Here is a 23449-nt window from a genome sequence, read left to right on the forward strand (position 1 = left end):
CCGCGGGGAGGGAGGGCAGGGAGGCCCCGGCGCGAGGCCGGGCGCCGTGTGAGCGGCGAGCAGGAGAGGCGGCCGCGGAGGGCGGCGCGCGGCCCTGGTGCTGCTGCTCCAGGAGCGCCTCGTGTTTGTGCCTGACGCCGAAGGGCTCGTCGGGGCTGCCTCTGCGCGCATCTCTCACGTGGAGAAACATGTTACTGCTTCAGTTCCTCGCAGTGTTGCTTGTCCTGCTATTACGCGGGCTCCCTTTTAGTCAGGAATTTGAAGTGCACGCCTTTAAACCCTTTTCCTGACCAGGTGTCCTCAAATCCTTAGGAGCTGCACGGACACGCCAAACAAGTATCACATCAAACCCTAGGATCCCGGACAGCGATGCCTCACACGTCCACGATAGCGCGGCAAAATGGAAGCGCCAACACTCGGCTGCTCTGAGCTAGCAGCTCCCTCTGCTGCTGCCGATGTTTTACAGCACCCTTGAAAGCCAAGTAGCCTTTACCCCTTCCATGGAGAGGGGAGCCGGGGCGCAGAGGCTACGCTCAGAGCTGTGAACTGCACAGGGCCAGGGCACAATGCAAGCAGAGTCATCCTTGGTGTTTAACTGCTGGGTGCTACCCATGGCCCCATCCTTGGTGTTTAATTGCCAGGTGCCACCCACATCCACGACGCGGTTTTGGCCCTGGCCTATCGCACACGCTGTCCTTGGGGATAGCATGGTGTGGGGGGGACTGTCCCCAGGAGGCCGCTCAGCCACCCTGTGCTGTGGAGAGGTGCCCGCCGTGCGCTACCATCACGAGGGCCAGGGAGGCGGCTGCCCCACTCAGCTGGGTAAGTAGGCAGAGAGGTCAAGTGACGTGTCCCGCAGCACTGCGAGGCAGCCGGAGGGCAAATACGGACGTGCCGTCCTCAGCTCTGTGATCTTTTTAGTGCCATGCAAAGGAAGAAGGCTCTCAGCTGTATGGAAGTTGTCCTTGAAGACCACGTCGAGATGTAGACCTGATAGAGAAACTCCTGGCTGCGGTAACGAGCCAAGGCAGGGCCGCTGTGCTCGAGGATGGCCCTTTTAGCTGGAGTACCTAGTACTGTGCTCACCCCCTCGTCACAGGTGGGCTTCCCAAGCTGTCGCTGTTGAGTGCAAGGCCAAGCTGCCTCGAGGGCCCAGGCTCAACTCAGAAAATAACTTATTTTGATTGCAAGGGATAATGCTGCATATTATTATTATATATTATTTCATATTTTAATATTTTACTCTTTTGATTATGAGAACCTAAGAGACACAGCAGTAGCTTTTTTCCTTTGGGACCTTCATTCTTGTGCTCATTGTAGCTCCGAAAGACTAAGGAAAAAACAAAAAAATTTCTTAGTTAATTTTTATTTGTGCAACACTACAATTATCTGCAATACTGACCCTCTTAAAAAGTCATTGTGTAATAAAAAGAAAGCTTCCCAGAACAATGCTTTATTAATCCAATAAAACTAACAGAGCACTTCACTTTGGCAAAGAACTGCAACAGCATTACAGCACTCAGAAGCGTAAGTGTTTCTGAGTGCAATATGTTATTCCAAAAAGTGGAATATGTTGAATGAAATTACAGGGGGAACTTTAGCAAATCGAAGTGTCATGACTGAAACATGGCCAAAAAAAAAAAAAGGTAACGTTCTTGCTTTTGGTAAAGTGTGTTATGACATGCTAATAGTGCATCCCGCCTGCAGCCACAGCTCTCAGTAGGCAGGAGGGTGACCCTGCACAAAACAGTGCTCACCGCAGTGCAGGGCTGTGGGTGTAAGCAAGGTCAGGGGAGGTTAGCCTGAGGTTACAGGTGCTTTGCAAAGTTACTTGTCTCTGGAGCTAAGTTTTTTCCACACCTTCCGATAACGCTGATATATCATATTTCACAACGTGATTGCACCTTCAGTTATTTAAAGAAAACACATTCAAAGAGATTACAAGTCAGGAGAAGAGTGGTTTTAATTTAAAGGGTTGCAAGTTTTCATCCTAGGTGTGTGGGAAATGTTACTCTTAGTTTTTCCCAGACTTCATAACCTAAACAGATTCACAGTATGCACTGAGGAAGGTAGGGAATTACCAGTCCTTTTCTTTCCTCCTTTAGGATTGTTCAGGGAAATGGATTTTGCTAATTTTCTCAAATGGAAGAGATGTTTCCCTGCCTCTCCTTTTGGCCTTCCTTCTGATGATGATGAAGCACAGCTCCTCTGAAAACTGATCTCTAGAAAACTGTCTGTCTGTCTGGAGGCTCTGCCAGCTCATATAATTAGCAGTGGCAAAGGAAAGTCAGCAGGCTGTGACCAGCTCCCTCTCCGAGGAGCACGCCGGGCTGGCATGGAGAGCTGCCCTGGCCTGGGGAGCAGCAGCCTGTGCTCACCGTGCGGCGGTGGAGCACGAGGCCCCACGCAGTTGTGCGCTCAGTGGAGGCAGGAATCTAACAAGGTTTTGCCCGTGGCTGCTTTCCTTAATGGTGTCCTAAGGGAGACTGACTAGAAGCTTTAAAAAAATCCAGATACCTTATGACTATTGGTTCTGCTCTATGTGCTCACTTACTGAGAGATTCAAGGAACTGAAAAGGTCAGGACGTCAGTGTCTCCTCCACAGACACACAGAGATGCGACTCTTCCCACAGCGGCAGCTAACGTGCCTCAAGACTGGGTTGCATGAGAACCGAATTTGCAGTCCCTTCACACCAGCTGACAGCAAAATGGCCTGCACCTGGTGGCTGTCAGAAGCATCAGAACTGCAGCGCTGTAGGAAGACATAAATAGCACTTTTTTTTTTTTTTTTTGGTTAAACCTGCCTTGTGCTTCCCACTTGAAGAATTTGCCTTTCTATTTCTTGAAACTACTCTGCAGCTGTTAGGGCGTAAAGTTGCAGCAACAATGACTTGTTTCTGACTGAAATGTTTAAGCAAAATCAAGTTAGTAATTTCTGAAAAGTTAACTAAAAGAATATTAACAAAAAATACTTGTTTTGTGTAAAATTATTTGTCTGATTTTGCTGACCTTTTTGAGGGGGAAGTTAAATCACTCTCATGTCTGTTTGGAGCACGGGCGTGAAATTTTGCTGTAGTACATCTTTTGCAACAGGGTTATAATTTCCCCTTCCTCTTTCCTGATATTTTCTATTCATCATTTTAAGCAGTTTGGCACATTGCTCTGAGAAACCCCAATTTAAACTGACTTCTCTGAGGTCCAAGAATATTCTGACCAGGGTCTTCTTTTTACTGGCATTGCAAGAGCTTGGTACCAAAACAGTTTGTAAAACTACCATGCAAAACTAGCTTGGAGAAAACCATAATAATCTAAATGTATCGACGCAACAATAATAAATATCTCATTGCAAGCTGAGGATCTGCCCTGCTTCAAAACGGCCCTGCTCTGCTGGAGGACGTGTCGGGCAGCTGCTCATTTTCTGCAGAAGATGTGACATGAATAAGATGGGACCACCAAAGAGTGCCACAAGGCTAAGGTGGTCGGTGCTCCTTGGGACAACTGGCATCGCCTCTGAGTGCTACCAGGAAAATAATGAAGCTAACGTTTCACATCATTCATTCTTTTCCCCTCAGTTTCTGCGTGCTTGGTTTGCAAAAGTCCCTCCAGTTCGAAAAGCTGAGTATTCCTAGCTGAACTGCACGATGCAAATTTAACCATGACATTTCCTAAAAGAGTACTTAAGTTAGTTACTTTAGCTATCTTTTAATGTAGTTTTAGGTTTATTCGGCTACTGTTTAGATATTCATAAATATGTTCATATCCTTGTTGCAAGTATTTGTCTAGCTGATATGGGCAGAACTATGAAGTAACACAATCCGTTTTACAGCTGTATCTACTTTTTCATGAATAGATATTTTGTGACTGCTTTCTATAGATATTTTCCATAGTCTGAAGCAAGCATACCAGAACAAACCATACGGTCACAGTTTGAGAGAGAAGAAAAGACCTCAAAAAAGCTATTATTACATTCCATGTTTTCTTAATGTTTCTGTTGACGTATTTCTTCATGAGACTCTTGGCATCTGAAGTTTTTATCACCTGATATTTTAAGGGATGGCAAACATATTGGTATATCAACACTGCAGGTGTTGGAAATCTCAGGTCAGTATTCTGAGGAGCAGGATAGAGACTTCTGTGCTCTACAGGGGAACTCGCAGGCAAGAATCAGTGCAAGAACCTTGGTGGCAAAACAGAGTTTTTTGGATAAACAATATCAGGGACAATTTTTCAGCCAAAAAGTCATGTGAGCTGCGTTTCCCAGAGACAGCTTGATACATTCCAAAAATCTTTAAATTGATGCCATGTGAATGGTTTTTAAAATGGTTCTTTTCTATAAATGCCAATTTGACAGAAAGTTTGGATGGCCGCTTCCTCCGAAAAAAGCAGTGCTCCTCTTTAGAGCAGGCTGCACAAAACACACAGGACTGTCGTACTCAAAGGCTCAACACGATACGGTGCAGTGAGAAGATACAAAACTAAAAGTTTTGGTGGAATGGGCGGGCTTTTGAAATACAGACTTATGTCATGCTTGATGCAATTTCAGTAAAACTTTGCTCCAAATGTAAGCTGAGGCCTATGTTCAATTCTGTTTTTATACTCACCCTGTGGCATATGAGAAAATACTTGACCTAGATTCCAGCATCTGAAAAAAAAAAAAAAAAGAAACCAAAAAACCCAGGACAGAAGCTAGGAGATAAGTTTAAATGTGAAGGAGTAAAGCAACTCAACAGAATAGATTATTATTAGCTCACTGTACAGGGACCCATTTCAGCCCTACAGCCAGGATTTTCTGCAGTTTGCAATCACATCAGTTTCTGAAGGGAGAAAAAGGGCAGAGTGGTGGCACAACTTGTAGGCCTTTCACCAGTGAGGGAAAGGCATCTGAATTACGTCTGGAAACTGGAAGAAAAGAAATAAAATAAAATGACAGGAAAGCAGTGGACGGCAGCTCTGCTGCAGATTAACTCAGAGATCCCCAAATACTGTAATGATTTACATCTAGACACTGGATTTATTTAACTAAATCCTATATCTGAGTTTCATGTTTGTGTAAACTGAGGAGTTTGAAAGTCAACTGTGAGGTTCTAGCACATCTCAAAATGTGACATGGGGACACATGATACCTTACAAAATGCAGACCATGGAAATTAAAATACTCTGTTCCTGTATGTACATGTACTCATTTAAAATCAATTTTTAATATCATTCTAGTTGAGGCTTGTTATTTACATTTTTCTGTTTCAGTCACTTTATCAGTAGGTGGCAGTAATAGATGACCCCGTGCAATTTTTACTTCATAATAGGATTTTAGGAAAGAAAATGCCCGATTTTAGGGTAAAGCAGTTTAAATCTCATGTTGTTTATTTACAAATTTGAGTGATGAAACTGTATTTGATTGATAACCTCAACCAAGCCTCTTCCTCTCAACAAACAGAAAAGTCATTCCTGTATTAACTCTGGTATTAATGGCTACATTAAAAGTCACTGTCCCATTAGCTCCCTTGCTACACGATACTCAACGCTTCTGCTCAGAGACCCTCTGAACCAGTAGGGAAATCCTCCTGGGTTTACCTTTGTGTCACTGACACCAAAGTTTGTATTTATTTTAATGTGTAGGCTGACCTACAGATTAATTTAAGCTTTCCTCCAGTATTTCCCCTCCTTCCTCCACAATTTTGTAGAAGCTGCTTAAAAAACTTGCCTATTAGCATTAGCTAAGCAGCCTGCTACTAATTTAATACCTTGTGTAGGAAGGAGGATTTGGCATGTAATGGAGAAATGGGAAATAGTTTTCTGTACTGAAATGATGAATATAAGCCAAGGAGATGAATCTAAGGAATGCAAAACAGCCCACAAACACTACGCCAATACTACGGATACACTATAATTTACCATTAACTTACCATTGGGAACTCTTCCTCCATCACTGCAGCAGACACTAGGATAATATGAAGAATGAGTTGATGATAGTAACATGTCACCTCGAATCCAACTTCTCTTCTTAAAGTTCTCGTTCCATGGGGTGACAGCCGCACCTCGCGCTGCTAGCAGTGAGCAGGCATTGTTTGCTGGGCCTGAAACACAAAGCGACAAGCCCAACGGTACATGAAATAAAACTCAGACAGCACCGAATAAGAGACTGGTTGGGTAACCCGGCTGCTTTTCTTTCTTTTTTTTTCTTTTTTCACCGAAGTCAGTGGGAATCAAGTCAGATGGTTTGATGAAAATAAAAGGTCATTGCTTCAGAAGATAGCTTACTCTTGGAGAGTCCATTATGCTGTTTTTTTTTTTTTTTAATATGTGGTACTTTATGATAGAACAAGTATTTATTTTTAGAAAAATGTTCAAAAACTTTCAGATATTTGCAAGTAGTGTTGGAGGAAGGTGTTTGAGCATTAAACTAGAGTAACAAGAGCAGTCTATCCAAACCACTGCAAATGTCAAAACAGCAAGAAATATAACAACAAAGACGTGTGATGGTTTGGAGGGCATGGACAAAGAGACAGTGTTTAAAATGTTGATTTCTGGATAAAGCTAGCATGAAATAAGAACAAATCTTACCATTTGCTCCAGAGAATCTTGTTTTATTGAATAAAGGCACATATTGCTATGTGATCCAAAGCTATAATAATTATTTTGAACTAGTGATCTTCCATGCCCCTTTTCAAATTGGCAGTTTGTCAGCAGTATATATCTATCAAAAAAGTGGTAAATAAGGTCCCTGTAAATAAGGCTGTCCTGTTTTCCATGAAGGTGATATCTGCTATAAAAATAGACAATATATTATACTCTAGCTGCTTTCTTTTTTTAAAGGATAGAAGCACAAAAACATCTTAATAGATATAAAATGAACTATTTGATTATGTTGTGGACTAATGAAAGAAACCACACATAAGATTCAGCTATTAAAGTCTGACATCCTATCCTTTCACAAATAATTCAAGAAAAGCTTTGAAGAAAAACCTCGTGCTCCAAACCACAAACCCTCAAGCACAAAACATGCTTCTTAAGACTGAAAAAGCTGAATTTTTGTAGGTAGAGCTTTTATTACGAGTGATACTCAAAGCCACTGTGAAACGTTCATTGAAGGCCTCGGGTGCCGCTGTTGAGGGAAGCGGAAAGCGAGCGGCCTGCAGCCTGGCAACGCGCCGTGGAGGGTCTGGCATCGCGGACGGGCCGCAGGGAGGCTCCTGCAGGGCCTCGGAGAGGGCGGCCGCCCGGCTGCGCCCCGGCTGCCGCCGCCACGGCGGGCCACGGCCTCGGCCCTCCGCGCGAGGGCTAACGGACACGCTGCCATGGCGACCGCAGCAGTAACGGCGTCACTGAGCGCGTCGGGAGGGCTCCCCGAAGAGCCTCGTTAGCATTTTGCTGCTTCCTCTGTAAAAAATGATTTTAAAACGCCGTTTTTATTTCACTGTCAAAAAAATAGCTATTAGGTCAACTAAAGCCTATTTCTGTACCCCCAAAATAAAGCTGAACACACCAGGCATTAACAAATATTCCTGTTAGAAGTTAGGAAGAGGAATTTAAAACTGAGAAGTTTGAAATGCAAACCAACATAGAGAACCTAGACAAGAAAATTCTACTTTCTTAAGTACACATATTGTATCCTACAATCCTAGTTAAGCAAGACATTTGAATGTTTCTCAGAATAGCTACTGGGAAGCTGCTCTGTGCCTACTGGACTACTGAAGTTCTCAGTTACCAAATCTTCAAATTAAAGATGCCACAAAAAATGACTGGTTGCAAGGAATATATTTCTTAATATTACAAGAAGTAAATTAACGGGGAGGTTCATTTTATAACAGCTCTGGTGAGTGGGCTGGCCTGTGGCAAATCCATCTGTCTTGTCTGATCAGACTGGTGGCTGAACATAGCTGCCTGCACCGCGTTACCGAAGCTGAGTGGGAAAGCAAGCGCTGCCTCCACAGTGAAGGTGTCCGGTATTTCTGCTGTACAAAACAGAGCAACAAACATTGATGGAAATTGCTAAAAATACACTGAGAAAGAATATGCACTGTGGGCTAAATCCGAAAGATTTAATTCATCAACCTGACCTTTCCTTAGCATCCAAATTTAGGTGTTTCCCCGAGATGCTCAGTTCCTCGACAATCCTTTGCTTTGCAGTTTTTTATGGCACTTATGAAATCCACATCTCTGCACAGGAAATATGGTTATGGATGGTTGCTCGGAGCCTGGTCTCATTCAGACTGGTAGAACTCTCCAGAGAAATTATCTTCAGCATGATGTGTATGGCCCAATTTCAGAGGTGTGTATGGCCCAATTTCAAGGAGTGTTTCTCAGACTGAACCCCAGCACTGAGGAACCCAAAGGTGTAACTTCCAGAACACCGATACGAAATCCATCAGTGAGGGAACTCTCCTCATGTGTCTGGCTCAGAGCCACATTCTCACAATACTCACCACCCCTTTGGAACAGGGATGCACATCCAAACTTTCACTATTTCAGATTAAGGTCCACCATGCAAAGCTACAGCCGCAAACTTAGTTGAACACCCCACTGGGCCAAGGACATATTTCAATTTGTACAACCAAGTATTTATGGGGGTGCAGGGGGAAGGCTGTGTTCCTGCTGCTGGCACAGTGTTCTCAGTGTGTGTTCCAGAATAAGCTGCATTTCCATTGCCTGGCATCCTCACAAAGTCTCTCTCTCCTGGGCAAAGGCGTAAACACAGAACTGCTGAGAAAATGGAACCCTCCTCCCTGCATTGATCAGGGTGGAGTTTAAGCCCTTCCCTGAGACTTGCAAGAACAGCCAATATATTGCAGTTCAGTTTACCTTCTAAAGTAATTTGAATCATTACTCAAAATAAATTACGAGCAGCCACGTATTTTTTCTACGGCTTTATTGATGCAGTGCTAGTAGGTAACTATACATCTTCATTTTGTTTACAGTTACAATGTTGCCTTACTAAGACTGTTTTTGTAGTCAAGTTTATTATAGCATTCACTAACGTATTTGTAAATATCATATATTGCAGAGTGCTGATTATTACAAACATCGTAAATCGCTGTCATTTTTTTTCTAAAGAGAGCTACTTCAGGAAAGGTCACACTACTCTTGTAAAATAAATTTGTAAAGGAAAATGAAGCAAATAAATTAAATTCACCTCCCAAAGAAAATGAGAATGTTAAAAATAGCTTCGGAGTCTGTATGACTCATTTAGGTCTCAGAAAAATCTATGACTGGCAAAGAAATCTACAGTTTGATATTATACTCGATACTTTCATTAAGGCCAAAAGAATCTTTCTGAAGCACTGAAATTAAATTTGTTAATTGGCCTTCAATTTGTTAGGAGTCAATTTTATTTATCATAAAATGCACTACCTCCTAAAATACTGTAATTATGGGTTTCCTATTGATAATTGAAGAAAAAATACAAAGAATTAGAGCATGCATCACTGGTAACAAATTTTAACAAAAGACATGTTAACTGAAAACTGACTCAAAGGATCGTACAAAAGAGTTTCTTCTCCCTAAAGGGATTTTCAGATGCAGGCACTGGAATAATAAGGGGATCTTCTCCAATATGAGCATCACAGTATGCCAATAAATCAGCAGCAGCCTTGGATACCTAACAGAAGATAAGAGAGAACCACTGTAAGACTTAATTCTGAATCAAGCAGCATTACACAAATATCCTTCACATAACATAAAATATAGGGAGAGCTCTCATAGAATAGGAATAGATTGCTTTTGAGTTCACTTTTCCAAGTTTGCTCTTATTAGGCCTAACCATTATGTGCATTTTATTTAATACTCTGCCATAAAATGGTATTGATTTATATGATGGCTGTTTAGCTGTTCCTCTTCCACCAGCAACAAGGTCAGGAGCACACCCTGCTCGTAGGCAGGGAGCCACACGGGTCCACAACGAAGTAGGTAGTTTGTGGAGGCCTTCAGCCTCAGCTCTTCCTGCCAGCCGTCAGAGAAGCAGAGTTGGAAGATCTTCCACTGAAACGTTCTTTGTTCTTCAGGCATGTTAACATGAAATTAAGAAGCAGTAACGAATCAGGAGAAAAACTTAATCATTTTGAGTCATAGCTCCCATTTAAGCTAAATACTGTGCTTTTCAATGAATTCTGCCTAATATTTTCTGTTTAGTGAGTTATTATAAGTAATGTTTTATCACATCAATTTAAATTTGATTTAAATTGCCTTTAGGCTTTTTATACTTCTTGAATAAACAGTTCTAAAGTTTCCAAAGATAGAATTCTATTTAGTTTTACCAAGAAGTCCCCCAGAAATATAACAAAACATGATAACCTTTCTGTAAATTTTGAGAATTATCCTATATTATCTAACATCCTATCCTATATTATCTAATATTATCCTATATTATCTATGACTTGTTGTCCAAGTCTATGAATGCTATTACGTGTTTTATCCAATTTGTGGAGCAGTTTTAATTCAATGTTCCCTGTTTCATGTGGCCAAATTCAATATAATTCCTATCAAGATACAGTCGCAGTCTGCCAATGCATAAGATCAGTGTGTTGGCAGTCAGGGTATTTTGCATGAAATTAAAAATGAAAACATCTTGGCTGCAGCTGAAATCTTGCAGCTTTGTGCCTTTAAAATGTTGGTGACATTCGGCTCATTGTGGCTCTTGTGAGTTTTTACAAAAACTTAGAAGTCATATACAAAATATTTTTGTTCTCTCTGTTAGCAAGACAATGTTTATAACAATCTGAATCTCTTTGTTTCATTGAATTATTACATTTTCAGTATTACAAAAGATACTGAGATGGGGAGTCTTTATAAAATAATGTGTTCCTCTGAACACTGTGTCACATTCTCCTCAGTCAGACACTGAGGTTTGCATGTTCGCACAGCTGTAGTTTTACTACAGCAGAGAGCAAAAATAAATCTGCTTTCTCCATCATTAGGTGTGCCACTGCTCTCACGTAGCTTTCTTACACCCGGCTTGCTTTGGCAGGACTCCAGCTTGCAGGAGGCTTCACATCAGACCTGGGCAGTCAGTTGGTGTTGGACAGGCATTCATAGCCATTTTCTCTACTTGAAACATATGTTAAAATATGGCCTGCTGCAATTCTTAAAACCACAAAGTACTTCGGATTGGCATCCTGGTAGAAACCAGGAGGTTTCTAGGAAGCAGAGCTGTAAGATTACTTAAAATCAGCTTGACTTTGAATTAGATGGTGGTACAAGAGGGTGGGCAGAGATGTTACTGGGCCAATACAAAGCAGAAGACTGAAAACTTAACTGAGCAAATCAGCTGTTCAGAGACTCAGAAGGACCAGGGCATCTGAGAAGAGAGGCCCTCAAACAAAAATGAACTGGAGAGTCTGACTTCAAGTGTAAAGAAAGGATTTTGACTTTTTCAGACATTCTTCAATTTTTTGCTTGCTAGGCAAAGACAAAAGGATGGATTTTACAGTGTGATGGCACCGTCTGGAGCCAGAGAGGTAGAACTGTAATGGCAAAGTAGATAATTGAGATTGATGTTATACTAATAATTGTCATTTAAATTTATCAGAGAATTTTAAAAAGTTGAATTCTCCAAACAGAGGCACAATATAGGCACAGCGCAGAATTCTTGCCAAGCTCAAGAAAGATCAAAGGCAGCCAAACTACCTTCTCTTTGCTAATGATCTGTGCTGTATCTCAGTAAAGTCTAAACTAACACGTTCCCAAGAGCTTCAGGAGGAATGCATACCACAGGCTTTTGGAGAAGCAGTTTCAAGCCACAAGAATCCCAATTATATTCATGCTTATTTAACACACACATTTTCACTTTTCTCTTGTCCTTCCAGATCAGCTGTCTCTTTGAAAAGACAGTTCTGTGCTCTAATTTATTACTGGTCCTGAGCTCTCATTCAAACTGAGCAAGTCAAACTCAGAGCCACAGCTGCCCACAAAAAGCTCAGTGACATTTTTAGTGCTATGTCACAATCAACTTTATTGCCCTAAAATCTAATGGAGAGCTACATTAATCCTGAAGGCCTCATAAGGAGAGGTTATTAAAGATGCCTGGGACATCCATCTTCAATTATTAAGCTGCTGAATGAGTTATTCTGTTAAAGAGACCAGAAATGTTTTTAAGAAGACGGATCCTGTAAACGCAGGGGATCAACAATGAACTTCAACAGACTGATCTTTCCATAGCTATCTCGCTCGCTCCACGTAAGGATAAGCAGCATCAGCCTAAGTATATTGCTTTTCATTGGATGAAAGTACAATTTCAACCATAATTTTTAGAAAGGATAAACCCCATAAATATCATTACTTGTTTCTCTACATTTTTTACTATGCTTGACATTCTGTAAGAATTAAAAGGGGTTTATCACTAGCAAAAAGCACAACATGAATATCTAACGTGTCCTCCGATATGCTGGTAGGGATGTGAAACATCACAAAGCAGAGCAAGCAGATTGTTCAACACTGCAGTGCTCAAACGACACAAACAAATGAGTTTGCTCTTCGACAAAATATAGTACAGTTTAGAGGAAAACAAACCTGCAACATATATTTCACTGTACATAGATTCACTGACTGAGTTCTGTACGTCTCAGCCACAATTAGGTCATGTATTTTCATGCTTAAAAAAAGGGTGCAGGGCTGGGGAGAAGAAATTCTCCTACATGGGACTACAGTAGTTACAGAACTCCGTTATGGCTGTTTCTTCACTCAGCTTGGGATAGGTGATGGTTGACGCAGTCAGGTGGTGACCACTCTCTATAGAGAGTTAATTCAGCTGATGACGTTCCAGCAGCAATGAAAACATTTCTCACAAACATGGCAACTGAAGTCAGGACTGTGGCCAAAAAGGAACAAAATACAGTGTTGCCTCCGGCATGTTTCCTACTCAGTATTATTCAAAACAGCAGCAGTGGAAGGCTATAGCAGAGACAACTTCTTTAGCAAATATCAGCATGCAGAGCATGCCTAACGACCAATCATGTGATCTGTTGTTATATAAAATTAGGTCTTAATCATCCTGCTTGTGCCATGGAAGAAGTTACATGAAGACTAGTCCATCATAGCTCATACTCACCATTAGCTTTTTTTATAGGTGAATGTTGCCAGACAGTTTCAGAATGGCTTTTACCAAGAATTAGAATAAAAATATATACTTTGAACATTCAAATTAAACTAACATGCATTAATTACTTCTGCTCTCTTACGCAATACTGCTTGACGTACTGATTCAAAGTCATTTATACACACTGTGGAAGTGGCTAAAAAAAGAAAAATCAGACTCTGATAGATTAATTTTAAAAGAAAATTACCATTCCATATTTCTTATATTTTAAAATGCATAGATAGAGGAGCTGGAATACATATGAATCAAGCCAATCTCGCATTTTATACAATAATTTTTATTCTCTGTAGTGTAAAAATACATCTGGCTGTCAAATTATCAGAAGAAGAAAAAGCTGACCCTGATGCTTTAAAGAATTAGTCTCAGGAGAACTGTGGAATTTTACCATTACATTTCAGAGTAACAGAGGTGATAAAAACAGCCAAAGTTAGAACATAATTCTGTTAGCTGCACTAATAATTATAAGCTTCAGTGACAGGGGAAAATGCTGCAATTACTATGTCATCTGTCTTGTCATGGATTGTGACTAATTACTATCCTGGCTATGAAACCCACTCTGTTTATCCTTTACATCTAAAATGAAGAGATTCACACATTTATCAGCAATCTAACCACTTATCTCTTATCACTATTCAGAGCCAGTTGGGACTATTTTCTACCTTCTTAGGAAATAAAGAATAGTAGCTGATACACCACGGATCTTAAATGTCAGAACATTCCTTCTCGCCTTCCTGCTTGTGAGGAGAAGATTAAATAGTGCTTTATCCATGGGAAAATTGTGATGAAGCACCATTATTATCTTGGCTTTCTCCACTTTGCTGGGAGATGCAGTATTCTACTAGTCACGAGGCCATTGTTTGCTTTTGTTTGATGCGTGTCTTCTAGCATGGAATCTGCTCCTCCTGATTTCTACTCACTTACTTCTGCATTATAATTTCTAGCTGGTACTTCTATGGAGAAGAAAGGCAGAGTCAGTTTATGATCCTTCTGGGATTCTTATGGCTTGCCGAAAAAAAAAACAAACAAAAAAACCCAACAAAAACCCCACTACAGCAATACTCATTTCAGCTACCAATAAATATACCAATACCTTCAAGCTGTCCTGTTTCTTTCACTCGTCAGCCATGAATATTCTTTGTGGTGCTGCTGGCTGCTCTGAATGGCTGGAGGCCTTGATTTTTCCACCAGCTGAGCAATCCAAACATAGCGGGGAATGGGCAACTATTGTAAGTACAAAACCTTAATTGAGTGAACCTAGCTCTTGCGGGTTATAGTAACTACTCTGCACAGCAAACAAACTGCCCCTAGAGTAGAATAGCGAGCTTGAAGTTTTGATTTCCCTACTGAATTGAAGGAGGGCTCCCTAAGGTTAGCAATGTGGTCTTCTCTGCTAAGGAAATAATCAGTTGGTTACAGCTGCTTGCAAAGTAATGTTTAATGAAATTATTTTGGAAGTCTTGTTCTTTTGTTAAATGCCTAATTACTTCAGGCAACTGCAAAATGGGAGGGAAAAAAAAGGAAATGAGTTAATTGTCTACCTTTACAGTTAAAATCCCAAAACTCAAAATCCCCTGTGTAAAACACTGGAAAGTCTCTCAGCAAGCCAAACTGGTCTATGCTGAAATAAACACATACTATCCCCAAGATTAAAGGAAAAGCAGTTCTGAAAGGAATAAGAAACAAATCAATCGTTTCTCACAATCCCTCATATATTGTTAGAAAAATTCTGGAAATCAAGGTATGAACCTTCTACAAATCATACTTAGTCTATGTTAGTGTAGGAACCATTGAAATACTGAAACACAGTAGATTTGGGGTACATTTGTTCTGTCCCAAGCTGTCTTGAAAGGTGAAACTATTGTACTTCTAAGCTTTCAGGTTTCTAGATTCTACATCTGCCACACCTGCTAATAGCTGCTTTTTAACATTAAATTAACAGCTATATAAATGTATATATATATTTACATATATATATAAATATATATAAAACATATATTTTATATATGTAATTAAGAACACTACAAATTTAATAAATGAAGCTGTCCACATAACTGAGTAAATGCTTTGGTACTTGAAAGGCATGATTTTACTATATAAAAGTAATTTAAAGACAATCTACCAAGCATGGACAATTTAAATTTACAACAAGTTTGGCCATGTTTTCCTGACCTTTTCCTCTGCCACCCATTCCCATCTTTTCCTTCTTGCCAGCTCCACTGTTCATACAGATGCAGGATGAGCTGGGTCAGGGGAAGTAGCTCAGCTGAAAACTAACCTGCCACTTTACACTATAAAAAAGCACAGTCAGAGTTAAGGAGGTCTAAAGTACCTGCAAAAGATGACCAAAAAACCAGTACAGCATCCTGTCCACATATGGATGCAGCATGGATGCCTGTATCTCTTTTGGAAAGTTAAACAATTAACCTAAATCTTAAACAAGGAAATTTTGCAGAATGACTATAGACTATGGTGCTTATTTCCTCACTACTTAGTATCTCCTTTGGTGACGCACAAATTCAGAGACAAGCTCCCAAATCCAGTTTGTATGGGAATTTAATTGTTCAGAATTAATCATTAAGGAATAGTTAAGCATCAAAGTTAAGTACAATATATATGATTGGAAAAAAAAGGAGTTCTCTTCCATGTTACCTTTACAGCTCTGATTCTACCTCTCCTCTACCCAGCTCTGATTGCAGGCCCATGAGGCCAAGGCAGATGCTTCACAGCTGGTTCAGGGAAAAATCTTTAGGCACTTAAATCTACAGGAATTTCAATTAAGAATTTGATACCTGGCCCTGGTTTAATCTAAAAGACTGGATTATCACTGATAAAAGAGGCTGCTGAGGAAGCTCAGGGATCACTGAGGCTGTGATCATAGAACTGGGTGACATGGAGAAGGAGAGACTGTGCCAAAGTCTCTTCAGTTAATGGCTATCTTGAAGCTGTTTTTTCTGCTCTTAAGTGTACCAAAGTAGCAGCATTTCAGGAAAAGTCACTTTGGTTCACCAAAACTTAGAGTGATTAATAGAATTAGTGCCTGATGAGTGCCACATGAGTTGCAGTGGCACGATCTGGGTAAAGGGACACCTAATTAGGGTATATCAGTGTCAGAGTCATGCTGCTGCACTGCTCCTCCCTTAGGCCGTGAGGGAAGTCAGCTTGTTGTCCTGCCATCCTCAACTTTGCTGCCAAATTAATTCAGGCAATCACACTCCAACCTTGAAAAGAAGTAAAAGACAGTCTGCGTGTTAGGAGACTTTGTGCTGGCACAGTTATGTGGTGCTGGTTCAGCACCAGTAGCAGTTGCCCCTTCGGGATCACTGGAAGCTGGGCTAAGACCTTCATGGAAAGAAAGGAAAAAATAAAGAATCCAGAGAATCAAGATATGCCCTGGACTAAACTAGTTATTCAATTTTAAAAGTTTAGCTAGTGGTGCTGATGTTGCGATCAGGAAAAGCACTTGAAAACAGTCTTGTGTACCTGGCACGCCACAGGTACCACAGGAAGCAAGGTTAATGGAGTGTATGGAGTGTTAGAAACCAAAACATATTTCTCAAAGTATTAAAGTCCACATAGTGTAAGAAGCAGATAGGATGTCAGGAGCAAACACATGTAAGGAGACATCCTGCATTTGTTGCCAAGAGAGTTATGGGATCAGGTGAGATGACTAACCCGACTGAAAACTTACCTGTACTGTTATTCTATAAAAAGGTGGGCTAATAGTTAAGGAAATAGAAACAACTGCCCCTACCAACACATGGCTAACACATGATGAACTTGTAAAGATACGATACAACGCACAAGAACAAAACCACAGTTATGCAAACTCCAACTTTAAAAGACATTGCTAAAAACTGAGGCAAAAAGGTGCAGCTAAAATTCATATTTTCATATAATCAAGAGTAAATACTCATGTGAATAATATTCTTGAATTAAAATACTTCTGTCTCATCAGTGAGTTTGTGATCTGATACTGTTTTTAAGGATAATTATATAACATTACTCCCATATTGACTACATCCACGATTTTCCACAGGAAGGAAGGACAGACTGAATTAAGACTATATAAGCAATTTAAAGTATAATGTTTTTAAATCATGTTACCAAAATTGCAACATAAATATGTTAAACTATATTTTATACATTGATTGCAGGAATTATAGTCACATCCCAAGAGATTATTAAGCTTTAAATAAATTAATCTCTAAATAATTGTATTAAAGAATATTGTCACTGGGAAGCTGTATTTAATTTTTTAATAATTTCAGCATTAGCACTCATATCTGATCACAACAGTGACTGTGCACTTATAAGCTGGTTTGGCATTTTTAGCATTAAAACATTAATGCCTACCAAATGAAGTTCCACCTCAACCTACATGTGATATAATCACAAGACTTATTTGCAGTAAGAACTCTCCAGCAGCTTTCCTTTCCTGTTTGCTCCTGCAACAAGCCTGCTATATAGCTCTGGGGTTAGCAGGGCCTACTGCACCCAGTACTGAAGAGCAGACACTTTCTTGCTTTGTATCCTACATGCTGCTAGCAAGCTGTCCACTCCAGTTCCAGCATTACAGATAAAACTCCTATAATCCTTTCAAATCTTGGCAAAAGCAGCATTTCCCTGCTATCACAGAGACCAAAAGGGAAACCATAGGAGCTCTTCTGAGATCCCACTGCAAGCTGGGGTTCAGTGCAGCTGCCACGGGTAACCCACTGCTGCTCAGAGCCTGGGCAGGGCTGCGCTTCCCTGCTCCCCCATAGCTGGAAATTAAGGCTGCGAATCCTCTGCGGAGGCTACACCAGCTACCAGAGCAGCTCCAGAACTGCAGGCACGACTCAGGAGTCTCACAGATCGCTCTTGAGCTATTGGATCTCCACCTCTAGCACTTGGAAAGGCACATGAAACACTGGCATAATGCAATACTGTTCATTTCAAAGCGGTATTTTTACTGCCAACACATGATTCTTACTCTTATATTCCATTATAACCACAGACTAATAAGAACTGAAGACAAGAAATATTGTCACTAAAGTCTCTGAAAAGAGATACTTGTATCCTGTTTTTCTAAGGGGTTTCATTCTATTTTAAAGGACATCAAATTACTAAAAAGAAACTGTGCAATTTTATTAAGACTTTCCAAATAATGCCATGTAATAAAAAATGCACTTATTTGTCAAGTTAGCTGTAAAAAGAGATCTAGTCAAATGCTTCCTGTGCCCTTTAAAAGTTACAGTTCAAAATTAACATTCAGTAAAAATGTTGATATTAGCAGTACACACCCTGGAAATCCTTATCAACTTTGCAAAAAAAAACTGATTACATAAGTGCATTCCTCCTTCTAGTCTTTCCATCTCTAAGCTCTTCTTACTTGCTAAAGGCTGGCTTTTTCATCCAAATAATTAATCGCAATTTTCATAGCAAGGAAGAGGCAGAGGACAAGCACTGCTTTCTTAAAATTTTCTATGGCATTATTAGTTTAGAGCGCCTAATTTAATGCCAAAATCTTGGTTTAATGGAAGGCAGAATGATGGAGAGGGATGATTCTGTGGTCTTTTTGGGTTGAAAACATTAAGGACTTCCGTATAATAATGCCTTTAACTAAAATGCTTAATCCACGTATATTTAGAGGTGTGATGAAACCCAATCTCCACACATTAACAGGCTATCCAGTGTGAAGAAATCAGAACAGAACATTGCAATCATCCTACACTATTTGGTGTGATGACATATGTGCTAAAACAAACCAAACCAAGTAATTCAGCTTGTCATTACTTAAAAGCATTATAATGTCTTAAAGACTTATTCAAATTTCTAGAGAGATACTTACCCTTCTACCAAGACACCCGAACAGCACTTATATTCTGATGCAGTGGGAAAAGGAGAGCAGCTGTGCACCAGTTAGCTGATTTTAACAAATTTCACTGCTTCTGGGAGGCGTCACATGAAAACAGACTAGAAGCCAGTCTTTGAAAACTGCTTCACTAGGACCAAGGAGTGAGTAAATAACAGATTCGTAAGAGCTGCATATTGCTCTATATCTCAACAAAATTTTGATTTCAGCTGATCAAGTCTTTCTCCCGTATTTAAGGGAAGTCAAACCACAATGCAGTGACTGAATTCAAAATATCAACAAGTCTATGTTTACCTTCATCCTATCCATGTACGCTTCCATTTTTAATTGCTCCACAGCTTTCCTTGCTTGGGATATGCTGGTTGTACTGTTGGACATCAGCTCCTTCATTCTGTTTTCCTAGAAGGGTCAAAGATGAAACAGTTGCAAAGCATAGGCCAGAGGAAGTAAAGCAAAAGGAATAACTTTTAAACTGCTTTCATCTCACAAAGCACAGATGTACAAAGACAATGCCAAGATAGCCGTTCCTTCTCCCTTTTAAGATATGTACATAATCTGTGCTGAAAAAATGAAATGGTAGAATACAAATAGGATGGTGAATCGTGCTCAGCACTATCTTGTAAAAACAAAATAACATTTCAATACTTGTAAAAAAAATAAATTTAAGTTAAAGCAGTTGTATGAAAACTAAACAAGAACTTTATATTTGCCAGTACAAAGAATGTGTTTCCTACATATGTGTTAACTAAAAGAACGGAACCCAAGTTTCTCCTTAAAGTGCTTTTTCACCAGTTAAAACCATGTCACAACACACTATCATCTTTTTTTTTTTCTTTTTTCTTTTTTTTGCCTTTGTTTACATTCTTCTAGCTCATATTCATCACAAAGTACAGAACTAAATACACGTGCAGTAGTTGGCTCTACATTAAATCCAATGTACAGTACAACCAAGCTCCAACGAATTTTCAGATTTGTTTTGCCAAATGCAATGGACAAGCAGGAAGGATATCTGTCATTCACAAGATTAGTGTTCTGAATTCTAGCTATCTCTGGACTTTTGCTTTGGCCCACACTACTATTTTCTGTTTTCCCTGTAAAAATAAGAATCAACCTATTTATCTCTGCTTAAAATATTATATTCCTACAAGTAAGAATGACTTGAATTTTATCTCCATGACTAGACAAATGACCTCAGAGCCAAAGAAAAAATAGCAAAGACAAATAAGAGAGAGAGACATTTATTCATTTGCCACAGCTGAAGTCCAGAGGCAAATCAGAAATTTAATTGTGTATAACTCATTTAAATTAATTGAGCTAAGCAACTGAAACTCCACAAATGGCCCAGATTATTCCAGTTGTCCCTTGCTTTTCTGGAAATTCATCTCAAACAGTGCAAGTTATAAACATTGCACCAGACAATCTCAACAGCCACAGGCTGGATCACAGTTGGAGAGAACACCACTTTCTACTACTTTCAGCTAGTTTTTAAGTTTCTATCGAATAAGAGATTCGGTTAAGACCACAGGGGAATGTTGGAAAGGAATAACAATGCATTTAAAAATCCAAACCATATTTCGTAAGCAATGCCACAAACACAGTACATCCTTACCTATATTCTGAAGCAAGAGAAGGAACAAAAAAAAACCATGCAACTACTCTGGCAAACTGTTTCATAGTATCAGAAAGCAGTCAGAATAAAAGAGTCCATAAAAAGAGATCTAAAATAGCTATTTTGGTCACCAAAGAACATTTCCATTTATCCGTAGTAAGAAGTTTGTTTATACCTGGAAGCATAAAGATTTATTCTCTTCTAAACCCTACTCCTACGCTAGCCTTTACATACATTTACATACTTAATTGCTATATTTCTGGGAGAGTTCGATATCCATTTAGATATCTGTTCTCTATTTTCATATAGACCATTCTAGTTTACAATGACTTTACAGACTTAGTAGACTTTACAATATCTCCTCTTCACATTTCACTTACCAAGCCAAAGGTATCCCTAGCTCCTTTCGCTCTTTGCAAACTGCATTTACACATCAGGTAAGGCCCCATCACGTGTTAAACGATGCTGACAGTGAGATTGCTCCCACTTTCAAACCAAACTACGGGCTACAGTAGGCTGAACATGTCCTCTTAGCATTTATAACTTTGGTTCAGACCTGGTTCTGTTCTCTTAGGGTCTACAGAACTCTTTAGTGTTCTTAACGCTACTATTCTTTAATTAAATAACATTATTATTTTAGTAATAAGCCACTCTATTGCACACCCTTTCTGGAACAGTCCTTGCCTAGAGTCCGTCTTCACACACGGCTGTGGGATCTCTCCCAGTGCTTCATTTCAGCCTGTAGCCTGACAAACGGCTCTCACCTCCTCTCCTGAAAGCTCCTTTTAAACAGTCCCATATTCTTTAGGCTTTGATTGTGCCCAGGATGGCACAATATTTATCGTATTTAGAGACTAACTAGAGAAACCCTCAAAAGCAAGAACTTTTGCCCATTTTTTAAATTACTTACCAAGCCCTGAATCAGAAATTACTGAGCTGAGTTCCCTACATTGACTCCTGCTTGGATTTTCCAGCAGACCGTTATTAAGTTAGATCAATCTATACGTACCCAGGATCTGATTATCACCTTAGTTAGTTACAGTAATTATGTTACTGATCAGACTACAGGCAGTCTGCACACAAGGGCTACATGCTAGTAGCTCTAGGATACATAGGAGCTCGTTGTTCAGTCTCCGTGTTGAGGTCTCTGCGACTCCTTTCTTTAGAGGGAATGTAGATCCCATTAACAAAGACGAGTGACATCAACTCAGCTATGTGGCTTTTTCAGACCAATAATTTCTGCTGGCTGGCAAACCATGTTTGTCAGCTGTTTTCCAAGGCATTGCTCTTGAGAGCTCCATAACAATATTCCTCCTCCTAGCTGAAAATACCTTTTCTTTTTTTTAACCTCATATGAGTTTCCTTCTTTTTTTCTGGGTGCTGGTAACTTATCTGTGCCAAAGATTATAATCTCCAGGGCTCATAAAAGTGTGTGTGAAGAACAACTTTTCTTTATTTGTTTTTAGAATAGATTAAATTACACCCACCAGCACTTCAAAGGTCAAGTATGGCCCGATAACACAGGAAGTTGCATAAATACTTGCAAGTATAGCTCGACCTTGCACAGGTAAGGGGTACAACCTACATTTATCAAGCTCTATAAACACTTGGCAGTAAAATGGTTGGCAAAAAAAAAAGGCCTGAAAAAAACCCAAACATGTAGCAGGGAAGCAAAGCATAGCTTTTAAGTTCTTCAGTGCTTGTATCTTATCATATACACGGCACAGATTTCTGATCGATTCTTGCAGAATCAACTAGATTTCTACAAAGAATAAGGATAAAAAGACGCACTGCAGGTTTTCCACTTTCCACTTCCAAGTATAATCTTAAAACATCACACTGAAAGAGCATCCTGCAGAATTAAATGTACAAATCCTCAAGGCCGATTGTTGTTTTCTATTTTGTTTTGGCAACCTTGGCAATGGCATTGAAATTACTAATTACTAGTTTTATTGTACGACCTAGAAAACCCAGTATCCAGGTTTCTACAGAAGGTCTTTCCCTAGAGCATGAGTAGCTGCAGCACAGCTAAGTCAATCCAAGCACGCAAACTCTTAGCCACATAACAAGTCCTACCGACATCAGGAGGAACAAGCCATGAATGAGGAGCTGCAAACCAGACTCTAGATTATAAAAAGATCCCTAACACTTGCAAATGCCCAATCATACCAACAGCAAACCTTAGAGCCTCACAGCTGCTTCATGGCAAATTGACATGTCAGAGGAGCTTCAAGAAAAAAAAAAAAAAAAAAAGTGCTCTAGAGTCGCTACCAGGCAACAGAAACTTTAAAAACAGCATTGCACTGAGTGCCAGCTCTGTGTAGCACCACTGCCCACAGGATATATAATTTCTCCTTCTTCTGCAGGGAACGAGTAGGATGGGAACAACTGTTCCTGTTTTGTCGGATCTCACTCTGAGATTTCCTCCATCTGATAGAGCTCTGCAAATGCAGAGGAGGCCAGGGAATCCCCTTTACTATCTCCAACCCACGGCCGCATGGGAAAAAAAAAACGGCTACAGGTTTCTACTGCGTCTCTTAAGGAGAAGCTTATTAGTAACAACAGAAAGGACTGAGATAAACGCCAAGACAATGCAGTTCACAATAAGGAAATACGATCATTTGCATTCCATAAATGTGGATGTCTTCAAAAATAACTGCTACAGAAGAACTGCATTTCTTGGGCTCATGCTTGCAGACAGGCTGATCCCAAGGGTAGTGGGATGATGGAAACGCTAATAGAAAAATGCCCCATGCTTTCTTAGGATTATATCCTAAAAGCAACAAAATGAGACCTCCTGCAGCTGGACATCTCCAACATTGTTCTGAAGGCGGTATTCCCATACTGCCACTGCACCATTTTTCTAGTTAATTTTCAACTTATACTAAAAAAGAACTTT

The 23449-nt window shown here is 40.0% G+C and overlaps 1 protein-coding gene across 1 annotated transcript; it reads right to left on the bottom strand.

Moving 5' to 3' along the window:
- Positions 1–8895: 8895 nt before the first annotated feature.
- On the bottom strand, positions 8896–19359 carry GNG4 (G protein subunit gamma 4). Its single transcript, XM_010221034.2, has 2 exons — positions 19236–19359; positions 8896–9595 (listed from the first exon to the last, which is right to left on the bottom strand). Exons 1-2 carry the CDS (start codon positions 19329–19331, stop codon positions 9467–9469), a joined length of 225 nt encoding a protein of 74 aa, XP_010219336.1. The 5' UTR covers positions 19332–19359; the 3' UTR covers positions 8896–9466.
- Positions 19360–23449: the final 4090 nt, after the last annotated feature.

Source organism: Tinamus guttatus, unplaced genomic scaffold (assembly GCF_059628265.1).
Source record: "Tinamus guttatus ecotype Peru unplaced genomic scaffold, ASM5962826v1 Tinamus_guttatus_pri_ptg000601l, whole genome shotgun sequence".
Classification (NCBI taxonomy): Eukaryota; Metazoa; Chordata; class Aves; order Tinamiformes; family Tinamidae; genus Tinamus; species Tinamus guttatus.